The sequence below is a fragment of the Protomyctophum bolini genome, assembly GCF_963924005.1.
Source record: "Protomyctophum bolini genome assembly, chromosome: 11".
Lineage (NCBI taxonomy): Eukaryota > Metazoa > Chordata > Actinopteri > Myctophiformes > Myctophidae > Protomyctophum > Protomyctophum bolini.
The window spans coordinates 11,892,430-11,914,064 of NC_137872.1; the positions used below are offsets into that span (position 1 = coordinate 11,892,430).

At 45.0% G+C, this 21,635-nt stretch overlaps 1 protein-coding gene across 2 annotated transcripts in view; it reads right to left on the reverse strand.

The window, feature by feature from the left end:
* The window catches only part of prkar1b (protein kinase, cAMP-dependent, regulatory, type I, beta), a 123,719-nt gene that overhangs the window by 45,575 nt on the left and 56,509 nt on the right, over positions 1–21,635 (reverse strand). For both annotated transcript variants that reach the window (XM_080775425.1, XM_080775426.1), the window contains one exon: positions 1–10. This exon is cut by the window's left edge and continues 52 nt beyond it. In XM_080775425.1, the coding sequence (XP_080631551.1) occupies positions 1–10 (10 nt within the window). The remainder of the gene's footprint in view (positions 11–21,635) is intronic.

Below are 21,635 nucleotides of genomic sequence, written 5' to 3' on the forward strand. Positions count from 1 at the left end.
GAAAATGTCACTGCAGCAGGAGAAAGAGAGAGGGGAGAAGGGCAAGGAAGAGGTTAGACAGAAAGTGATCAACAATTTACACACGCTGATATAAATATTGTCACAATACCTCCTGTTATAATTTTACCCCAACCCTCCCCCCCATCCGTCCTTGTGCGCTCCTGTAAACACGTGCACACAGAACCACACACAGCAGAGAGTGTGTTTGCTGTGTGGAAGTGCTGCATGACAGGCTGTATGGAGCAGCCATCATCGCTGTGTTAACTCTGTCGTCTCAGGGCCTTTATTCATGGGCAAACAAACAGTGTAGCCACGGAGACCAGCCTGGGAACTGTGAACGACCCCGGCGAAGCCACACACACACACACACACACACACACACACGTCACACACACGCAAATGCGCAGCATTGCAAGCACGCACGCACATGCACAAATTCCAAAGGTCCACCTGTATACTGTATGTGCACCGGCTCAGCTCCATCACAACATCTAACCAATCTCCAGCGACCAAAACACACACGCTTTCCCTCCAACGCAGACACGCCGTGTCCAACATATACGCGACAGCACAGGTTCTTCCACACAGCCCAGAGACGTGGAGTCAATCCCTCGTCAGTCCAGAGACAGTCCAAATGGACGGGAAAATATGCCAGTCCCACATGAAGTTATAGAGCCACAAGCGATCGCTTATGCCATGTTCCAGGCGAAAATGGCAAAACGTTTTCGGGATTGAATGTTTTTCCAAATATTTTCTTTTGGTGGTGCAACCACTCCAAGGAACAGCAATGTCCGTCCCTCCCTACTGTATGTCCATCCCTATGACTGTATGTCCCTATGTTTAGGGTACCAACAGGGGGCGCTGTTGCACCACACACTTCAGACAGGTCTGATTTTTGAGGGGCGCTAGCCCCATATACAGCCAGGTTTACTGATTGTTTTTAGTTCAATGTTATTTTTTTAACGCCATTGACAATGAAGAGAAATTAATGTTTGTTTTGACACCGTTTGTTTTACATCATCATTACATCACCTAATCATAGCAACATGAGTTAGACTTTAGTATATTAGAATTAGATGAGTTGTAAGACGATAAGAGCGCGCCTCACTTCACACGGGTGTGATTTTTCTGTTTAGAATGTTTTTAAAAGAAGGCAGAATTAAATAAATACAAATTATACATCAAGATAAAAGGATAGAAATTTGTATTTTTTTGATTTAATGTTTTAAGTACGGTAATCAGTATAGTCTACTCTAGGACTCTCCAGATTGGGGATTGTAGGATTCAGTGAAGGGTGAAGCCTAGTCATTTAGCACCATGCTGGCCAACAGACAACTGGAACTACAGCACATTCAAACTGAACTTGAAAGTTGTACTTGTGTTGCTGCCATACACTGCTCTACTTCTCAGTTGAAAGTGACAGTATTTATTTACACAAGTCGTTAACGGTAATTAATACCATAATTGACGTAGGAATAGGGCCTAAATACAACAAGGTTATCGTTGGACCAAATCAACATTCCTCTGAGGTTTCCGTCAGTGACTCTTTCTATAAAAACCCGCCGTGTAGTTCTATATGCGTGACCTTGTTGTCGTTTGGGCCCTGCGATCAAAGCCTCGCCTCTGAGTGTATCTTTTGACAAGGGCTGCTGAGAAAACAAACAGAGGGACGGGTGCGCCTGAGTTAGTTAGTTTGTGCTTTGGCGGCGAGGCAGGAACAGGGGGCCGGCTAGGCCGCTGCTAATCGTGGCCGTTTAAATGCACGGCAGATTAAACGGTCCACCGCCGGGGATCGTGTCGACGCTCGCCCTCCTTCCTCCTCTCGATACCGTCTCTCTGCTGCTCCAGGCTGGATTGGTCTATCAAATCATCCACATACCATCCGTCTTATAGGGAAACGGTATAGAAAAACAATAAAAAGGGAGGTCAGGAATATCATAAGAAGATGTAGACTGCACGACCCGCTGAGTGAATGATGGGCGAGTTTCAGCCTGTCCCAGGTGTGTGTGTGTGTGTGTGTCTGTGCGAGCGTGCATGAGTGTGTGCGTGCGTGAGTGCGTGCGCGTGATTAAATATGTGTCTGTCTGTCTGCATGTGTCTAAGCATTGCCAGTGAAGACACGCAGGCTTGTACAAAATAATAAATGTGTGGGTGGGTGGGTGATTCTCGCACTGGGTGAAAGTGAAACGCGGTCACTAAGACATCGAAGAGCGTATATATGGCAGAAAAGGGTTCTCACTGCACGCCACGGCGGACATAATAAACACCAGAGTGTTGTGTAATGTGAACTTAAGGTAGGTAAAAGGCCCGGGTCAACAGATGTTGCGGAGAGATCTGAGGATGTTATTGAGTGGTTTTGGAAGTGAACTGACTCTGCTGGTATTTGTTTATGTGACAGTGAATAAAAAGCAGGCTTGGAGAGGGTGGATGTGGGCCAACTGCACCCACAGGTAGCGCCTGTGTGCTGCTGCAGCTGGCCCACTGACTCACACGCACGCACGCACCGCCGTGACACACACACGCAACCACGCACGCACGGGCATACGCATGCATGCACGCGCACGCACGCATGCACACTGTGTACACACACACCCTCCCGCCCATGCATGGACACACACACTTGTGTTATAGAGCGTAGCTGTTGGGAAGAAACCTTGGATCTCCATATTTCGACTGTTTTTTTTTCTTCATAAATGCATGCTCTATTTTATGCATTGTTGTCTTTGTCACGTCGCTATTTTAGAAATTCTGAAAACGTTCCCTTAAAATAGCAACAGTCCGTTGAAACTGGTTAAATCTGTCTGTGGGTTTGATACATATTTAACCAATGAAAAGTATTAACAAGAGTTTGTGATTTCCTGAAAAGTAATTTTTTTCTTTTACATATAAGGTTTCTGCCCGACAGTGCTGCTATGCAACGACACACACACACACACACACACACACACACACACACACACACACACACACACACACACACACAGGATGAAAGGGTCACGCGCACACTCTGCACAGCCGATCTCACACATGACAAACACTGACTGGCACACATCAGGCTCGGCACAGGTGGTGACTGCCGGACGGCACGCCACCGCGCACCTGAGAGCACTTTGATATAGTGATTAGTCACAGCAACATCTGCGGCAGGCAGGCTATAGGCAGCACCCACAGCCCAGCGACCGCACGCGGGTGGGCAGCACCTGCACGGCAGCGCGGGGGCCGTCTGCTTCTCCGCTCACATCCCAGATATAAGCTGCATGCTTCTCAGTGGTGGGGAAAATGTACTCAATACCGCAATGTACAAAGTTCGGAATTCAAAGTTTACTTGAGTAAAGGTACTAAAGTATTGGTATCAGAATGTACCAAAGGTAGAAGGCACTCATTATGCAGAATGTCCCATTTCACAAGGTAATAAAAAAGTATTAAAATCTTTTGAAAACAGCAGATCTTCAAGCTGTGAGCTCTTAACGGAGCTGAAAACTAGTTGTAAGAGGTGGCCTTTGCAGCGTCTGGCCCTATAGAGCAGAACAACATGCCCCTCCATATCCACTCAGTGTTTTTCTTTGTCTTGTTTTCTTAATTGTTGTTGTTGTTTTAGATTTTTTTTTACCTGTACAGCACTTAAGGTCGACCTATATGGTCGAGTTGAGTTGAGTAAACTTGTAGATTGGCTATTTTCAAATGGCCAAATTGTATAGAAGTGAACTGACTGCTGCAGTATTTGTCGATGTGAAATGTGAGATGTGAAAAAGCAGGCTTGAGAGGGTGGATGTGGGCATCCACTAATAATGGAATAATAATGTAATGCAAAATTTAAAATTAACTAGTAGTAACTAAAGTTTACAAATAATTGTAGTGGAGTAGAAGTATAATATTTGTCTCTGAGATGTAGTGGAATAGAAGTAAACTTTAAATATATTAAATATTACCTTACCTCACTGCTTCTCACCAGTGTTGCCATGTCTGGCTATTATGAGCGACTTTGGCCTTGTTTTTCCTGTAAAGTCACTTACATACATTACGTAAGCTATAAGTTAAATTACTTTTATCCATTTATCCTGTATGCATTGTACGCAAATCGTAATAGCCACAACCACAAATTTCGGCGGAACAGACGACAAACCCAAATGTAATGTTTTACCCCAACTCAATCATGATGATGATGATGATGAAGACGAGGCCGAGGAAGCTCCTCCTGAGCCGCACTGCCTGGGGATCAAAGGCGCCGCTAGCCGCCGAGCGTCTGGGTAATTACTGTGACCGCCTCCCTCCCTCCCTCCCTCCCTCCCTCCCTCCCCTCCTCCTGTCTTCCCTCTCCCTGCACCCCCGTCCTCGCAGAGCGCAACAAAGACGCTCGCACAGGTAATTAACCCCCCGCCCGCCCCCCGCCCTGTCTCTACCTGTCTACGTCCTTCCCTTCTCTTCATCTCTCCAACTTCCTCTCTATCTGTTCGCTGTCACTTTTTCCCCCCTCAGACTCTCTCCCCCTTCTCCATTACCTGCTCCTTCCCTCTAATTCTACCACTAGGCCACTTATATCTCCTATCTCTCAGTCTATCGATCCCACTCCCACTCGCCCCCCCCCCCCACCTGCCACCCCACCGGCCTGTCTCTGATGGGGGGGGGGGGGGGGGGGGGGGTGGGGGGTCGGGGGGGGGGGGTGGGGGGTCGGGGGGGGGGCGATTAATCTTGTCCTTTCCGCTACCTGTAGCCCCTCTAACCTTAAGAGAAGACAGAGTTACCCCTCCTCCTGACAATGCACATGCTGTTCTGAGGCAGAGAGAGAGAGACACACGCTGTATAGGCTCCAAAGGGGAATAGGAAGTTCACCTTGGCCCTGGCGAAGCAGGGGGAGAGGAAGAGTCATGTAGTCAGAGCCATGAGACAGAGTTACGACATTGAGGGGGCAGAAAACAGCCTGGTCACGTGGTTCATGTACTCGCGCAAGACCATAGACTCCAATGCATTCCGTAAACTTCCGGTTGTCCCCTTTTGAAGGGACAAACGGTGACAAAACTATTGCATGGCTGAAAATACGCATCAACTACAGTAGTACCTGGAGGTCAGTGTACTGTATGACATCATTCATCAACTACAGTAGTACCTGGAGGTCAGTGTACTGTATGACATCATTCATCAACTACAGTAGTACCTGGAGGTCAGTGTACTGTATATGACATCATTCATCAACTACAGTAGTACCTGGAGGTCAGTGTACTGTATATGACATCATTCATCAACTACAGTAGTACCTGGAGGTCAGTGTACTGTATATGACATCATTCATCAACTACAGTAGTACCTGGAGGTCAGTGTACTGTATGACATCATTCATCAACTACAGTAGTACCTGGAGGTCAGTGTACTGTATGACATCATTCATCAACTACAGTAGTACCTGGAGGTCAGTGTACTGTATATGACATCATTCATCAACTACAGTAGTACCTGGAGGTCAGTGTACTGTATATGACATCATTCATCAACTACAGTAGTACCTGGAGGTCAGTGTACTGTATGACATCATTCATCAACTACAGTAGTACCTGGAGGTCAGTGTACTGTATATGACATCATTCATCAACTACAGTAGTACCTGGAGGTCAGTGTACTGTATATGACATCATTCATCAACTACAGTAGTACCTGGAGGTCAGTGTACTGTATATGACATCATTCATCAACTACAGTAGTACCTGGAGGTCAGTGTACTGTATGACATCATTCATCAACTACAGTAGTACCTGGAGGTCAGTGTACTGTATGACATCATTCATCAACTACAGTAGTACCTGGAGGTCAGTGTACTGTATGACATCATTCATCAACTACAGTAGTACCTGGAGGTCAGTGTACTGTATGACATCATTCATCAACTACACTGGGTTCCCCAATTAATTTTCCTCAAGGGCCATATTTTGAGTACGGTACCAGGCTGGGGGCCGAGTTGGCACGCGCGAGGTCAAGGTCTTGCCTTGAAATTAATGTTCAGGGCAAGACCCCATTTGAAAAGGACCCCCAGTTTATACTGACCCCAATTTAATGCCATTTATATCTGGGACCCCCCAACCTAAAAAAAGCTGCAGATGGCCCGCGGGCCGCTAATTGGGGAACCCTAGTAATACCTGGAGGTCAGTGTACTATATGACATCATTCATCTAAACGTTGCTCGGGTTATTATGTGTTTGTGTGTGTGTGACGTGCAAGCTATCAATGTTCCTTCATTTTACACAACACACACACAGACATATACATACGTACATGCACACACACACAATCAAGGCTGGACAGGCACCGTGTGTGTGTGTGTGTGTGTGTGTGTGTGTGTGTGTGTGTGTGTGTGTGTGTGTGTACAGGGGAAAAGGCAACAAGTGAAAATGACGCCACCATAATAATGTGAGTCAACTATGGTGTCGGTGTGATTATATGATTACCACTAGAAAGAGATAGAAGGATCCTTTATGTGAGAACCCGGGGCAGGAATCCCCGCTCAAGTCAAATGTTTACCAGACTACACACACACACACACACACACACACACACACACACACACACACACACACACACACACACACACACACACACACACACACACACACACACACACACACACGCACGCACGCACACCCACCCACACACACACCCACACCCACACCCATTGGGTGGAATTCACGGGGTTGTGTGGGTGTTGTGGGTAACTACCTATAGCCTCATGTGGAGTGTTCCAGTCCAGCCACACACGAGGGCCTGTGTGTGTGACGGACGGACGGGGTGACGTTTGACAACAGATAATCATCGTGACGGCGAGACACCATGATGTAGTGCTCTGTGATGAGGAGATCAAAAATAATGCATGCTACAAAATTCCCAGTGTTAGGCGATACCGCGCATCACTACAGATAAAAGTTTTTTACTACCAAAAATATGATAGTCTTTCTGTTTATACAAACGGCATTAATAGGTGCACCTTTATCTGCAAGCTCAGGCCTCAACCTGCAAACGTGTGTGCGTGTGCATGCACGCGTGTGTGTGTGTGTGCGTGCATGCGTGCGTGCGTGTGTGTGTGTGCGCACACACCTTTTTCTCTCTCACGAACAGTCACATCGCATTGTTGCTTCCAAACAGCCGTAAAATGTGGTTTGCGGGGGTTTGATCCATTAGCAGAAATCAGGCCTACTCATTGCAGCTGGAGTGCTTGTTGTTTTTCCTCCTCCCTCTCTCTCTCTTCTCCGAAGTCTCATCTGTTTATTTGCTCAGCAGCAGCAGACGCCTCTTATCGTGGCGGCGTGGCGGAGGCGGCCGGTTGTGTGCTGCTGCTTACATTACTAACCTCCATGAGCGCTGGCACCGCGCTCGGCAGAGCCATTTAACGCAGAGGGGGCTCCTTAATGACGCGTGAGCCCGCCGCCATGTCTTTGTGTTTCTCAATGGACCGGAGAACTTACGGCGTAGCGTACGTATACGTATGCGCTCCGTTGAGTTGCGTGCTGCCTTCTTTAACGAGGGAACTTGTCCACCGGGCTTCTCCCCCCGTGCGGAGGAGTCGAGGCATGCGGTTTAACAATAACCCAAATCATGCAACGACACCGAAACGTCGGGGGGAACTTCCCAGTTCTCTGAGGCACAGTGTGTTTAGGCTTGGCAGCACCGTGCCGCTGCATGGTTTGGCTGGTGGAAGGTTCACGCTGTGAGGCCTGGAGGAGGACTGGTGGAAGCTTCACGCTGTGAGGCCTGTAGGAGGACTGCTGCTTTGCTTACTGCCACGGTCCCACACGGTTATTCAAACTGTTGGTTTTGGCAAATAAGGACAATGGTTTTGCAAGTCTAAAAGCCTTGCTTGTTAAGACGACTGTGTTGAAACCAGACCACTAAAGACCGCTGGGCTAGGATACCGAAGCAACGTTTAACACTCAGGGGATGTTGTGTTATACCGCACTTGAGAATAACTTCAGTCAGTGTTGGCCAAACATCATAAATACATTATGGATGTTTGAATTCTCTTCATAAAATTATCTTTTCTCCAGGGACTAATCTGTGCTTTAAAATACATTACAAGGGTAAGACAAATATATAGCTGTCGTGTTGGATTACCCATGATAAGCACGTTTCAAGTCTCTGCAAGTTGATTTCCATGCCTTACTGAAATGAATGGAATCTAATGGTTTCCTCCAGAATCAAACAAAGTCCCAGCATGCTTTGGGAAACGGTGGACACTCTGCAGTAATGTCATGTGTAGTGTAGTGTGCAGTGTGCAGTGTGTAGTGTGTAGTGTAATGTCATGTGTAGTGTAGTGTGCAGTGTGCAGTGTGTAGTGTGATGTCATGTGTAGTGTAGTGTGTAGTGTGCAGTGTGCAGTGTGTAGTGTAATGTCATGTGTAGTGTAGTGTGTAGTGTGCAGTGTGCAGTGTGTAGTGTGTAGTGTAATGTCATGTGTAGTGTAGTGTGCAGTGTGCAGTGTGTAGTGTGATGTCATGTGTAGTGCGAGTCACCACCAACAGGCTAAACATGCCAGAGCGCTGGTGTGTTTTCTGCTGTGCAGGGATTACAATGCATTTAGCCCCAGTTTACTGATGCGTTAAGCCCGAGTTAAACTTGCGTGCACCGAAAATAGAGCTTGTAGATCTGCAATGATCAGTGTGCGTCACCGGCACGTAACTAAGTATAAATCAGTCATAAGAGCAACAACTATAATTCAGGCCTCAAGTTGTGCTTCTGAAAGCACATCCCCCGAGGGGTGCACATCGTTGTGGCCGAGTGGAATGTCCAAAACCATTCCTTTTTGTATCGATATAAAAAACTAAAATGAAAATAGCCAATCTACAAGCTTGCTATTTGAATTGACTTAAAAACGAATGAAATAAGGAGATACAAGGTTTCTTCCCAATGGCAACAATGCCAATGCCGCAGGTGATACACAGGAAAACAGCAAGACTGCGCCGCTACAACATGGAGGCCAAAAACCCATGTCTGTGCATTGTGGCATAAACGAAGCCTGTGGAGGTCGTAGTAAACAGAAGCATTTATACTTTGGTGTGTGTGACTCATCGTGGGTAACACACAGCGATGGAAAACACCTTTATGAGGCTGACTAACTGGGGCATAGTTTAATATCCCGGGTTTAACGTCCACTATTGGCTAACACTGCTCACACGGAATAACCAGCTCACGCTGCTAATGTCTATTAGGACGGTACTATGGACACAGATACAGTAAACCATTGTGTAACGGCAGAACCTGCCTAGGGTGATAACTACGCTATTGAGTACACACACACACACACACACACACACACACACACACACACACACACACACACACACACACACACACACACACACACACACACACACACACACACACACACACACACACACACACACACACACACACACTCACACACACACACGTTATTTTGTACACATACAGTACATACAGTATTATAATCACACGTGTCCACACAAATAAATAAAACACTACACACACAGACTGCAGGCAGGGAGCATCTGGAGACACTTTTCCCAGAGTGTTCAGCTGGACAATAGGCAGCAGTGTGAGAGAGGAGCGAGGAGCGGAGATGAAGGAGATGTAATTATAAAGCGCTAGGGCTGTTTAGGGAGGATATTTATGACATGAAAGGCCTTGGCACGCGCCCTGTCCCTCCCTGGAGGGCCGACAGGGGACGCCGAGGCACCGGGCCGTTGCCAGCTACAGCCCCGTTGCCTTCACGATACCTGCTCTGCCCGCCAGCCAGCCGGCCAGCCGGCCCGCCAAGTTAACCCATTTTGGGCGGGAACCCATTTCGGTGTTAGCATCATGTCGTGCTTTAGCTATTGAAAAATAGCAGATCCACAAGCTCATAGAGCTCGCTACGAAGAGCGACTGACATGGAAGACATTTTTAGAATCTGATCTCAGGTCAGAATGAAAACTGTCAGGATGTAGAAGACACTTTTAGAATCTGATCTCAGGTCAGAATGGGTTAAGGGTGGACGACTGGACGAGGGAAAGTGCTCATTGGACCAGACATGCCGCAGATTAGACAAGACACTCCGCAGACACCGCATTGCGTGACTGACTGCTAAACAACCTCTATAGTAAAGCTGACCGGCAGCTGGATGTGTGCGAGCATGCCTTGACCACATGGATGTGTTGCGCACGGAGGCCTGAGAATCCGTGCACTGCCCATTCAGGGACAAAGACAGCGGCCTTGGGAAACTGAACACGTGTTAAGGGGGAATCATTTCTGGTGCCCAGGGGACGATAAATAGCTTTTCTAGCCGCACCTGGTCTCACGACTGTACTGTAGTCAGGGAATATTATCAGAATAATGTCAAATCTGGGAATACATTTCTTACCAAGAATTTTCTTCACCAATGTGTTTGTAAAGGTGTCTACTAACATATCCCACATTGGTTTATATATTAAACCACCCTAGGGGGATTTTTTGACAGCTGCTGATCAACCATCAACAACCAATATAAGGCAACATTTTCTAAATTTCATTATGCTTTAAGTATATCATGTGACATGTCAAACTAGGGGGTTTTCATGATTCTGAATCCATTGCAAGCATTTTGTTTTGCACGAGAAAAGAATCCTTGGGCTAAGAACGGCCATAGACGTCATCACAAATGTGATGAGGTCAGCACACAAAGCCACTCGTTGGAGCGGCTAGTGCCGCTCCAACATATCCACGGGCTCACAATGCCTCGCTGTGTGACACGTCGTGAGCTTGCGATCGGCTATTTTAGAAAACGTTTGAATATAGGGCTGAGTGGATGTGGACGGGTTTGTATTGTGTCCAGGCAGGCAGAAAGCCCAGAGGTGCTCCTTTGGGGATGGAGGCGTTTACAGCCTGATGGCAACGATGACCGCTGCAGACGGTCAGCAACTAGAGGAGGAGGCCTGGAGGGAGGACGATGACCGCTGCAGACGGTCAGCAACTAGAGGAGGAGGCCTGGAGGGAGGACGATGACCGCTGCAGACGGTCAGTAACTAGAGGAGGAGGCCTGGAGGGAGGACGAGGACCGCTGCAGACGGTCAGCAACTAGAGGAGGAGGAGGCCTGGAGGGAGGACGATGACCGCTGCAGACGGTCAGTAACTAGAGGAGGAGGAGGCCTGGAGGGAGGACGATGACCGCTGCAGACGTTCAGCAACTAGAGGAGGAGGCCTGGAGGGAGGACGATGACCGCTGCAGACGGTCAGTAACTAGAGGAGGAGGCCTGGAGGGAGGACGATGACCGCTGCAGACGGTCAGCAACTAGAGGAGGAGGAGGCCTGGAGGGAGGACGATGACCGCTGCAGACAGTCAGCAACTAGAGGAGGAGGCCTGGAGGGAGGACGATGACCGCTGCAGACGGTCAGTAACTAGAGGAGGAGGAGGCCTGGAGGGAGGACGATGACCGCTGCAGACGGTCAGTAACTAGAGGAGGAGGAGGCCTGCAGAGAGGACGATGAGCGCTTCCCTGTACTTCTCTTCGTGATACCAAAGCCCCGCTGGCTCTCTCCCAGTACAGAATACACACCCTTGGCTTTGCTCCTCCTGAGGGCTCTCGCTCTCCAGTGACCTCCGACCCCGACGGCAGAGCGAACGGGGGGGTGCCAGAGCACGCCGGTGCCGTTTTTACCTTGACTTCATGACGAGCCAAAGTCAACGGGCCATTATTACACAATAAAGACCTTCTTTTAAACAAATGTCTTAAATTAGAGTGCCTTAAAGTAACCTCCGCGTGCGTTAAAACGAGGACCGACTTCAGCAGACGCAGTGATCTGAGGAGGTCTTATATAGCGAGGCTGAAGTCTTTGTAGTGGATGGATGCTGTGTTTAAAACCATGCAGAGGGCAGGTTGCACACCTGGCCCGCCTGGGTTTATGTGGTTTGTAAAGCTGGATGTATCCTGTTGGGCCACAGCGTATACTGGTGTGTGTGTGTGTGTGTGTGTGTGTGTGCGCGCATGCGTTCGCGCGCGAGCGTGTGTGTGTGTGTGTGTGTGTGTGTGTGTGTGTGTGCGTGTGTGGTGTGTGCATGCGTGCACATATTTCGGTCCCTGAGGGCCAGTGAGTTTATACTGGCGATCCTGTGTGACCTGTGCTCTACTGTGAACACCTGCTGAGGTAAAAGTGATATTTACACACACTGCAATGGAAAGACCACCTGAGAGAGAGAGAGAGAGAGAGAGAGAGAGTGGGGGTGTTGCATAACTAAGTAAAGAAATGATTGATGCCATGCTGCAGCACAATCTTCAGTGTGAAGAAATTAAAAGCTAAAAAACAGATGGCTGCTGAAATATAAAAAGGATAATGTTATTATCGGTCAATAAAAAAAGTTGCTATGGTGATGACAACAAACAAACAGAAGAACAAACGCACACACACACACACACACACACACACACACACACACACACACACAGTACGTATACGTGAAGACCAAAGACCATCTGATTACAGTAGCTATTCCTCACACCTTTGAGCCTAATTGCAGTGTTAGCCCAGCTGATACAGTATCACAGTGACCGGGCAGTGAACCGCTCCTGAATCCATCCTCCTTGGACCCTGCCAGCCCGCCGCTGCCAACCTCACACTGAGCACGCAAGGCTAGGGGCAGCCCTGGCCGCTGGGTCCCTCTGCCCACATGCTAGCCTCACACCAGGGGCAGCCCGCTGGGTCCCTCTGCCCACATGCTAGCCTCACACCAGGGGCAGCCCGCTGGGTCCCTCTGCCCACATGCTATAGCCTCACACCAGGGGCAGCCCTGGCCGCTGGGTCCCTCTGCCCACATGCTATATCCTCACACCAGGGGCAGCCCTGGCCGCTGGGTCCCTCCGTCCACATGCTAGCCTCCCACCAGGGGCAGCCCGCTGGGTCCCACCATGATGGTGTTGGTGCAGCGCCACGGGCCCAGAACTCTGAGTGTGTGAGTTTAGTGAAAGGAGAGAGAGAGAGAGAGAGAGAGAGATTCCAGTGTGTAATATGGTGTTGTTGAGAGGCAGCCAGTTGAGGAAGCTCGTTACAATGGTAAATACCAGACAGCTGAGGCCTACATGAACACCTCATTCGCACTCATGCATGCACGCCTATTAAAGTTCATTAGCAACAATTTGAAGGTCATAGCAAGTCATTCCACCGCTCTGACTACTGCTCAGAACATAGCCACCCCACACGCACGCACGCAGGCACACATGCACACACAGCTGACATGCAGTAGAGTGGAGGATGAGGCCGGAGAGGTGCAGAGAGTTATCTCTCTACCTGCCCGCCCCGCCTCTTCCCTGCCTCTAATAGAGAGGAAGGAACATGGACAGACCTGCACACAGGCGGTGCGCCAGTGCACATGCGTCGTCAAAATTCATTATGCACTGTCAATCAAGCGCCGGGAAGCGCTTCTGCATACCAACAGCTGGGGCCGCCCAGAATTATTATTATGGCCAGAATACTAGTAAATTCTGTGGCGAGAGCATTTCCCACTGACTGCCACTCAAAGTAGCTACTACTGGCCAATCACAGAACGTCTTGCACAAGTGCACTGGCCATTGTGGCTAATCACAGCACGTCCTTACTCAAACGAGGGAGGATTCCATGCTGCTCGCTGCTGGGAGGAGGGCGGTTGACAGGAGGATAGGAGTTTACTATAGAAAAGCTTCCCCGTTTCAGATGTGGAGCGAACTAAAAAGTAAAAGTTGTAAAAGGGAATGCTTTGGATGCTTTGCACTCTTCCCATTCGCCGCTGTGCTTGTGTTTGTTTTCCGGGTGCTGGAGCAAGTTGCTCGTGTGCGATGCCGTCTCTCACAGCCTAGGCACCGGCCACAGACTTTTTACGGGTACAGGTTTTAGTTCCGACATAGTGGAGTGGGAGGAGTACAAAGCATTGCGGACTGGCACTGCTGCTGCACAACGTGAAGATTATCAACACTGTGTCCCGACATACTGTCCCTTATTATCGTAAAGTCGGGTATAGTGTACATTGTTTCTTTTGCACCGAGGAGCCATGTGTGTCTGACTGTCTGACTCTGTGTTGACTGTGTACATCGACCTCGGCTATAAACAAAAGGGAAGCCTGACGTATGATCTGCAAGCTCACAACGTGTCGCCTCCGCAGCATGTTGTGAGCTAGTAGATCGGCTATTTAAATAAAAATAAATAAATAAAAGTATCTAAATATTGCTTTGAAGCTCATATTATCCTTAGGAAGTATTAAGAAGTTTGTATTAGAATATGCATATAGGGCTGGACCACACATGGACCTATAGCTGCAATTTGCAACTCTATATTTTTTTTAATAATGGGATGAATCTAGAGTACTCTCCATTGACTCCCCAGTCCCCACTTATCCAATAAATATCGTTTTTCTATAAGTTATTCATGCATCCCTCTTTTATCCATCCGGCGAGACGGGTCGCCACATTTTGGGAGCACCAAGTAACTCCTCCAGGTGCTCCTCTGAGTACTAGACCAAAAAAGTTGTGTGCAGCCCTGAACATGGATCATTTTCAAACAAAGGCGGCAGCATTAGTTTAAGGGCTATGTACACACACACACACACACACACACACACACACACACACACACACACACACACACACACACAAGTTGGTTTCCATGAAGTGTGGGAACCAACAGCAGGGCCATCACTCTTGGGGACACCACTTTCCAGTGGTCCCACAGGCCTGAAAAAAATCAGGCAAGTTAAAAAAAAAATCTTTAACACAACTATCACCTCAGATTCTAGATTGGATGAAGTAATTTCACAGACTTGTCCTGACCATGCATCTTGGGGACCTATATTAATCCGTCGATTGTGGGGACTTAATTTGCATAAATCACACACCTGTTTTTTTACACCAAAATGGGGACTCAATGTCCTGGGGACATCTAATCAGTTTCATACTGAATTTTATGCAGGAAGCTTGGCGTACAGATACAGACTTACAGATTCAGAGTGGACCCTGTAACATAACCCTCAAACTGTCTGAGTCTGTCTCACAGGAGAGGCTAGAGAAGACAGCTGGGCACTGGATGCTTTGAGGAAAGAGCATATAATATGTTCACTAGATTTTACTGGATTGATACTTGACATTATCTTTACAATATAATTGTGTTGAACATTAAATGCACTGAATGATGTATGCATGTAGATCCTTTTGTAATGAATAAAAAAAAAGACAAGATGTATTGGCCATAATAACGTAGGGCAATATCTAGGGCAATATGTCTATTTTCAGGAACTCAACAGACATGTATATGACCTGAATGTTTTACTTAAACCATTAAGAACGCGTGACACATCACCTTAGCTTTTCACTGCTACCATTCTTTTTAATGTCAGCTATTGAAAAATAGCTGACCATTTGTCATAGCTGGCTCTTGGCCATGTCAAACATTGGGATGCAGGAGACAGAGCAACAGTGTAAGAAACTGTATTTATTATGCAGGCCTTAACATTACAACTTAAAGAGGACAACTATGAGGTGTGGAGTCAGTGATCAGTGGTGTGGTGGTGATGGATGTGTGGAACATGGTGTGGTGTGTGTGTGGATGGAAAGAATAAGGTAAACATAGTAGGAAAAAAATGACAATGCTTTTTTCTTTTTTATAAAGTATATTTATTGTTTTTTTAAAGACAAACAGACATTACACAACAAGAACATAATAACAAACAAAAGAAAACAAAAACAAAAACAGCTCAGGTACAACACTATTATAAATAAAAAGATTGAATATACAAAGACATGACAAGGACAATGAACCATAATGACATAATGACATAAGTGACTTTCAAATTTTTATAGACTCCCTATCAGGGTATACCTCCATACAGTACATTAATACATATATTAAAAAGGCAGACAAATCATTACAACAAGAGCAGACCCATGCATGCTCCACTCAAAGGCGACAACCGCCACCCCTCCAGGCGGCAGGGCCACCGCCCCAAGAAGCGGCCCAGATGCAACGCATCGAGACCCCTGCCCGGGCGACCATTCCCCCATACCCAAAGGGCAGACAAGCCCCCACCCAAAGCAGAGCACCCACTAGGGAAGAATGCTGGCATATAAGATATCTAAGGTTGGTACGGAAAACCTCCAAGTATCGTGGCAGACAGTGTGGTTCCAATATGATTCAAATAAGGGTCCCAAATTTTGTAGAAAGTCTCCAATTTAGAATGCAACATGCATGTAATGTATTCACAAGGAATACAGCCCATTATAATGTTATGCCATGATTTATTTCAAGAGCAACATCCTTGATTCAAAACAAAATAATATTTTTCCAAACGTTAATAAGTTACGCATCATCATCGTCTCCAGTGATTGATCTTTCTTGATGAGCTTTCTTCATTTCTTTAATCCCTAGAATAGAGTCACTACAATCTGAGGCACTGTGCTCACTGTTGTTTGGGACATATTCCTCTCGATGAGCTTTCTTTATTATAGGGATTGAGTCACTACATTCTGAGGCACTGTGCTCACTGGAGTTTGGGACATATTCCTCTCCACTGTCTGGTGTTGAATACAATATTTCAGAGTCATCAAAGCTTTTGGTCCTCAACTGTGATGAAATAACATCATCTTGTTCACTGTCTGGAGTTGAATCAAAGAGTTCATCAGAGCCATGAAAGCTTTTGGTCCTCCTCAACTTTGGTGAAAGAGGATCTTCTTGTTCACTGTCTTCAGATGAACTGAATAGATACCTTAACGTCTTGGTGCTTGGTAAGCACAGTAATTTGTCAGTTGAGTCAGTGAACTCTTTGTGGTGGTTTGCTGGAGCCATGCGTGTCTGTGGGGCAGGCTCCATCCCCTGGTGCACACATACACACACGTCGTAGAACATCTGTGAAGAATAAGATTCATTGAATATTTTAGACAAGAGGTAGGCATGTGAATGTGCATGTTGAATTCACTTATTGTACGTTTAATAATATCACTAGTATTTCAACATCCTGATTTAGTCCAATACACCAGTATGTTGGACAGTAGGCATTCAAACACATTTTGTATGTGGTCTATGAAGACTTTTAATACAATTTAGGCTAAAATGCATGACGGGGACAGACGTCTTCTGAAGTTTAATTTATTCAGGGTACAAGCTTGCTTAAATACACACACATATCCACAACTTAAAACATGCCTTTTGGGGACCCCATGTTAATGTGCATGATGGGGACATAAATGTCTACTGAAGTTTGAATTATTAGCTTGCGTAAATACACACACACACCATAAAACATGCGTTTTGGGGACCCCGTGAGGTGTACATGATATTACTAGACATTAGGACAATAAAATAAACTAATTATGTTGGACAGTAGGTATTCAGTACACACTTTTAGTTATGTGATCTACAATATTTAGACTTTTAATGCCCTTTACTTTAGGCCAATGTGCGTCACGGGAACATACATGCTGTTAGAGTTTTTAACGGGCCTGACAATTAAAGCCTGGACCCGAACTGGTCCAGCCCAAGGCTTGGCCTGGCCCAAAACATTACCATAATGTTAAGCCTGATAAGCCCCAGTAAAGGAATGTTGCAGGCATGTCATTCAACATCTGGTTAGAATAAGATTCATTGAATATTTAAAAGACAAGACGTAGGCATGTGAAAGTAGTGCACTTGACTATCAATGTTGAATGCACTTATTGAAAGTTTCTTTGGATAAAAGCGAGTTCGAAATGACTCATGTAAGATAATGTTACTAGTATTACAACATCCTGATGTAGTCCAATATACCATTTTGTTAGATAGTAGGTATTTAGAACACACTTTCAGTTTTGTGATATATATAACACACTTTAAGCTAATGTGCATCATGGGGACATATAAATACACACACATGTATTCTGAAGTTTAAATTATTTTGCCTTCAAGCTTGCATAAATACACACACACACACACATCTTAAAACATGCATATTGGGGACTCTGTGCTAAATGTGCATCATGGGGACATCTCTTCTGAAGTTTAAATTATTTTGCCTTCAAGCTTGCATAAACACACACACACACACAAACATCTTAAAACATGCATATCGGGGACCCCGTGCTAATGTGCATCATGGGGACATATATGTCTTCTGAAGTTTAAATTATTCCGCCTACTATCTTGCATAAATACACACCTCTAAAAACATGCATTTTGGGGACCCCGTGAGGTGTACTTGTTAAACTGATATTACTAGACATTAGGACATTAAAAGAAACAAATGATGTTGGACAGTAGGTATTCAGTACACACTTTCAGTTATGTGATGTACAATATTTAGACTTTTAATGCCCTTTACTTTAGGCCAATGTGCGTCAAGGGAACATACATGCTGTTAGAGTTCTCAACGGGCCTGACAATTAAAGCCTGGACCCGAACTGGTCCAGCCCAAGGCTTGGCCTGGCCCAAAACATTACCATAATGTTAAGCCTGATAAGCCCCAGTAAAGGAATGTTGCAGGCATGTCATTCAACATCTGGTTAGAATAAGATTCATTGAATATTTAAAAGACAAGACGTAGGCATGTGAAAGTAGTGCACTTGACTATCAATGTTGAATGCACTTTGAAAGTTTCTTTGGATAAAAGCGAGTTCGAAATGACTCATGTAAGATAATGTTACTAGTATTACAACATCCTGATGTAGTCCAATATACCATTTTGTTAGATAGTAGGTATTTAGAACACACTTTCAGTTTTGTGATATATATAACACACTTTAAGCTAATGTGCATCATGGGGACATATAAATACACACACACATGTATTCTGAAGTTTAAATTATCTTGCCTTCAAGCTTGCATAAATACACACACACACACACACACACACACACATCTTAAAACATGCATATTGGGGACTCTGTGCTAAATGTGCATCATGGGGACATCTCTTCTGAAGTTTAAATTATTTTGCCTTCAAGCTTGCATAAACACACACACACACACACACACATCTTAAAACATGCATATTGGGGACCCCGTGCTAATGTGCATCATGGGGACATATATGTCTTCTGAAGTTTAAATTATTCCGCCTACTATCTTGCATAAATACACACATCTAAAAACATGCATTTTGGGGACCCCGTGAGGTGCACTTGTTAAACTGATATTACTAGATATTAGGACATTAAAAGAAACAAATGATGTTGGACAGTAGGTATTCAGTACACACTTTCAGTTATGTGATGTACAATATTTAGACTTTTAATGCCCTTTACTTTAGGCCAATGTGCGTCAAGGGAACATACATGCTGTTAGAGTTCTCAACGGGCCTGACAATTAAAGCCTGGACCCAAACTGGTCCAGCCCAAGGCTTGGCCTGGCCCAAAACATTACCATAATGTTAAGCCTGATAAGCCCCAGTAAAGGAATGTTGCAGGTATGCCATTCAACATCTGTTTAGAATAAGATTCATTGAATATTTAAAAGACAAGATGTAGGCATGTGAAAGTAGTGCACTTGACTATCAATGTTGAATGCACTTATTGAAAGTTTCGAAATGACTCATGTAAGATAATGTTACTAGTATTACAACATCCTGATGTAGTCCAATATACCATTTTGTTAGATAGTAGGTATTTATAACACACTTTTTTGTGATATATATAACACACTTTAAGCTAATGTGCATCATGGGGACATATAAATACATGTATTCTGAAGTTTAAATTATTCTGCCTACAAGCTTGCATAAATACACACACATCTTAAAACATGCATATTGGGGACCCCATGCTAATGTGCAACACAGGGACCACGTGAGGCCTACTTATGTTACACTGATTAGGACATTTAAATAAAAGTCGGGTACAAGTGGAAAAGGCATGCTGTGTTGCTGAAAACCTCTCCACAAACCTCTCTAGAGCACAACTACAAAGATTTGGATTACATTTCCTCTACTGCAACAATCTCACTTTGAATATAAATAAGTAAGTCAGGCTTATATGTTTGAGAACATGTCCTCACCTTAGTCCGCCATGGCCAGTCAGTTTCCATGGTTGTAGCTCAAAATTTCACCTGGTAAGATGTCTCACAGCAAAGAGACTTGAGGTGAGGTTTCTCTTCTCCTTGCATAATTATGTTCTTCCTCTGTTTATTACCCTTATACTTTGTCTTATACTTTCCTGAACCTGCTAGTCACCAACCCCACCACAACATGCAGGGAAGCGACTATTTAGGAATATGTATCAACATTGATATCAATATGTATGGCACCTGAATTTCCCAAGGATAATCAATAAAGCTTGCACAGTACAGATGGACAAAAATAATAAGTTAACGCTATTTTTGGTACATTCTGATCTATGTCCATTTGCTAAATCCGGTTGCAATGTAGGCTCATCAATTGCAAATTAAGTAGATGGTTTTTAGTATCAAGTATACAATAGTATTAAATTAATGGTATTATTAAATATGACAATGTTTGGTTTCACTGTCTACATGGGCGACTTTAACGCACTCTGAAAAAGCTGCTTTGAACAGTCCTGACATATCTCTGCACAAGACAGTGGTCGGAATGTGAGGTCGAATGTGCACTCCACTGTACTGTACTGTGCTGCGCTGCACTGCCCTCCACTCCACTGCACTGCACTGTACTGTACTGCACTGCACTGCACTGTACTGTACTGTTATCCACTGTACTGGTATCCACTGTACTGCACTGTTATATACTGTACTGTAATACGCTGTACTGTACTGTACTGTACTGTACTGTACTGTACTGTACTGTTATCCACTGTACTGTACTGTACTGTTCTGTTCTGTTATCCACTGTACTGTACTGTACTGTACTGTACTGTACTGTACTGTACTGTACTGTACTGTACTACATTCCACTGTACTGCACTCCACTGGTATGTACTGTACTGTACTGTACTGTACTGTACTGTACCATTACACTTACTATTACACTATTACACATATTAAATTATTACACTATTACACTAGTACACTGTTTACGCTATAACACATATTATGCTATTACACTAGTACACTTTTTACACTATAACACATATTATGCTATTACACTAGTACACTTTTTACACTATAACACATATTATGCTATTACACTAGTACACTTATTACAATTACTATATTACACTTAATACACTATTACACTATTACAATTATTACACTATTACGCTATTCTACTATTACACTTATTAGCCTATTACACTATCCCTCTATTACACTTATTACTCTACTACACGTGATAGACTATTACACTTATTATACTATTACACTATTACTATTATTCCACTAATACACTTATTACAATTATTTCACTATTGCACTTATTACACTATTACTCTTATTACATTATTACACTTATAATCACATTGCTCCATATTAATCATTGACAGGGGTGATCTTGTGTTCTTCAATGTGTTTTGGCTGGGGACCCCCAGGCAATGCTTTGACCATGTCTCGTGACACCCGCCCCGCCCCCCTCCCCAACACCAATACAAATTGACTCTATACATATTTTGGCAATACTGTACTGTACTGTATTCCACTGTACTGTAATGTACTGTACAGTACTGTTATCCACTGTACTGTACTGTACTGTACTGTACTGTACTGTACTGTACTGTACTGTACTGTACTGTACTGTACTACATTCAACTGTACTGTACTGTACTGTACTGTACTGT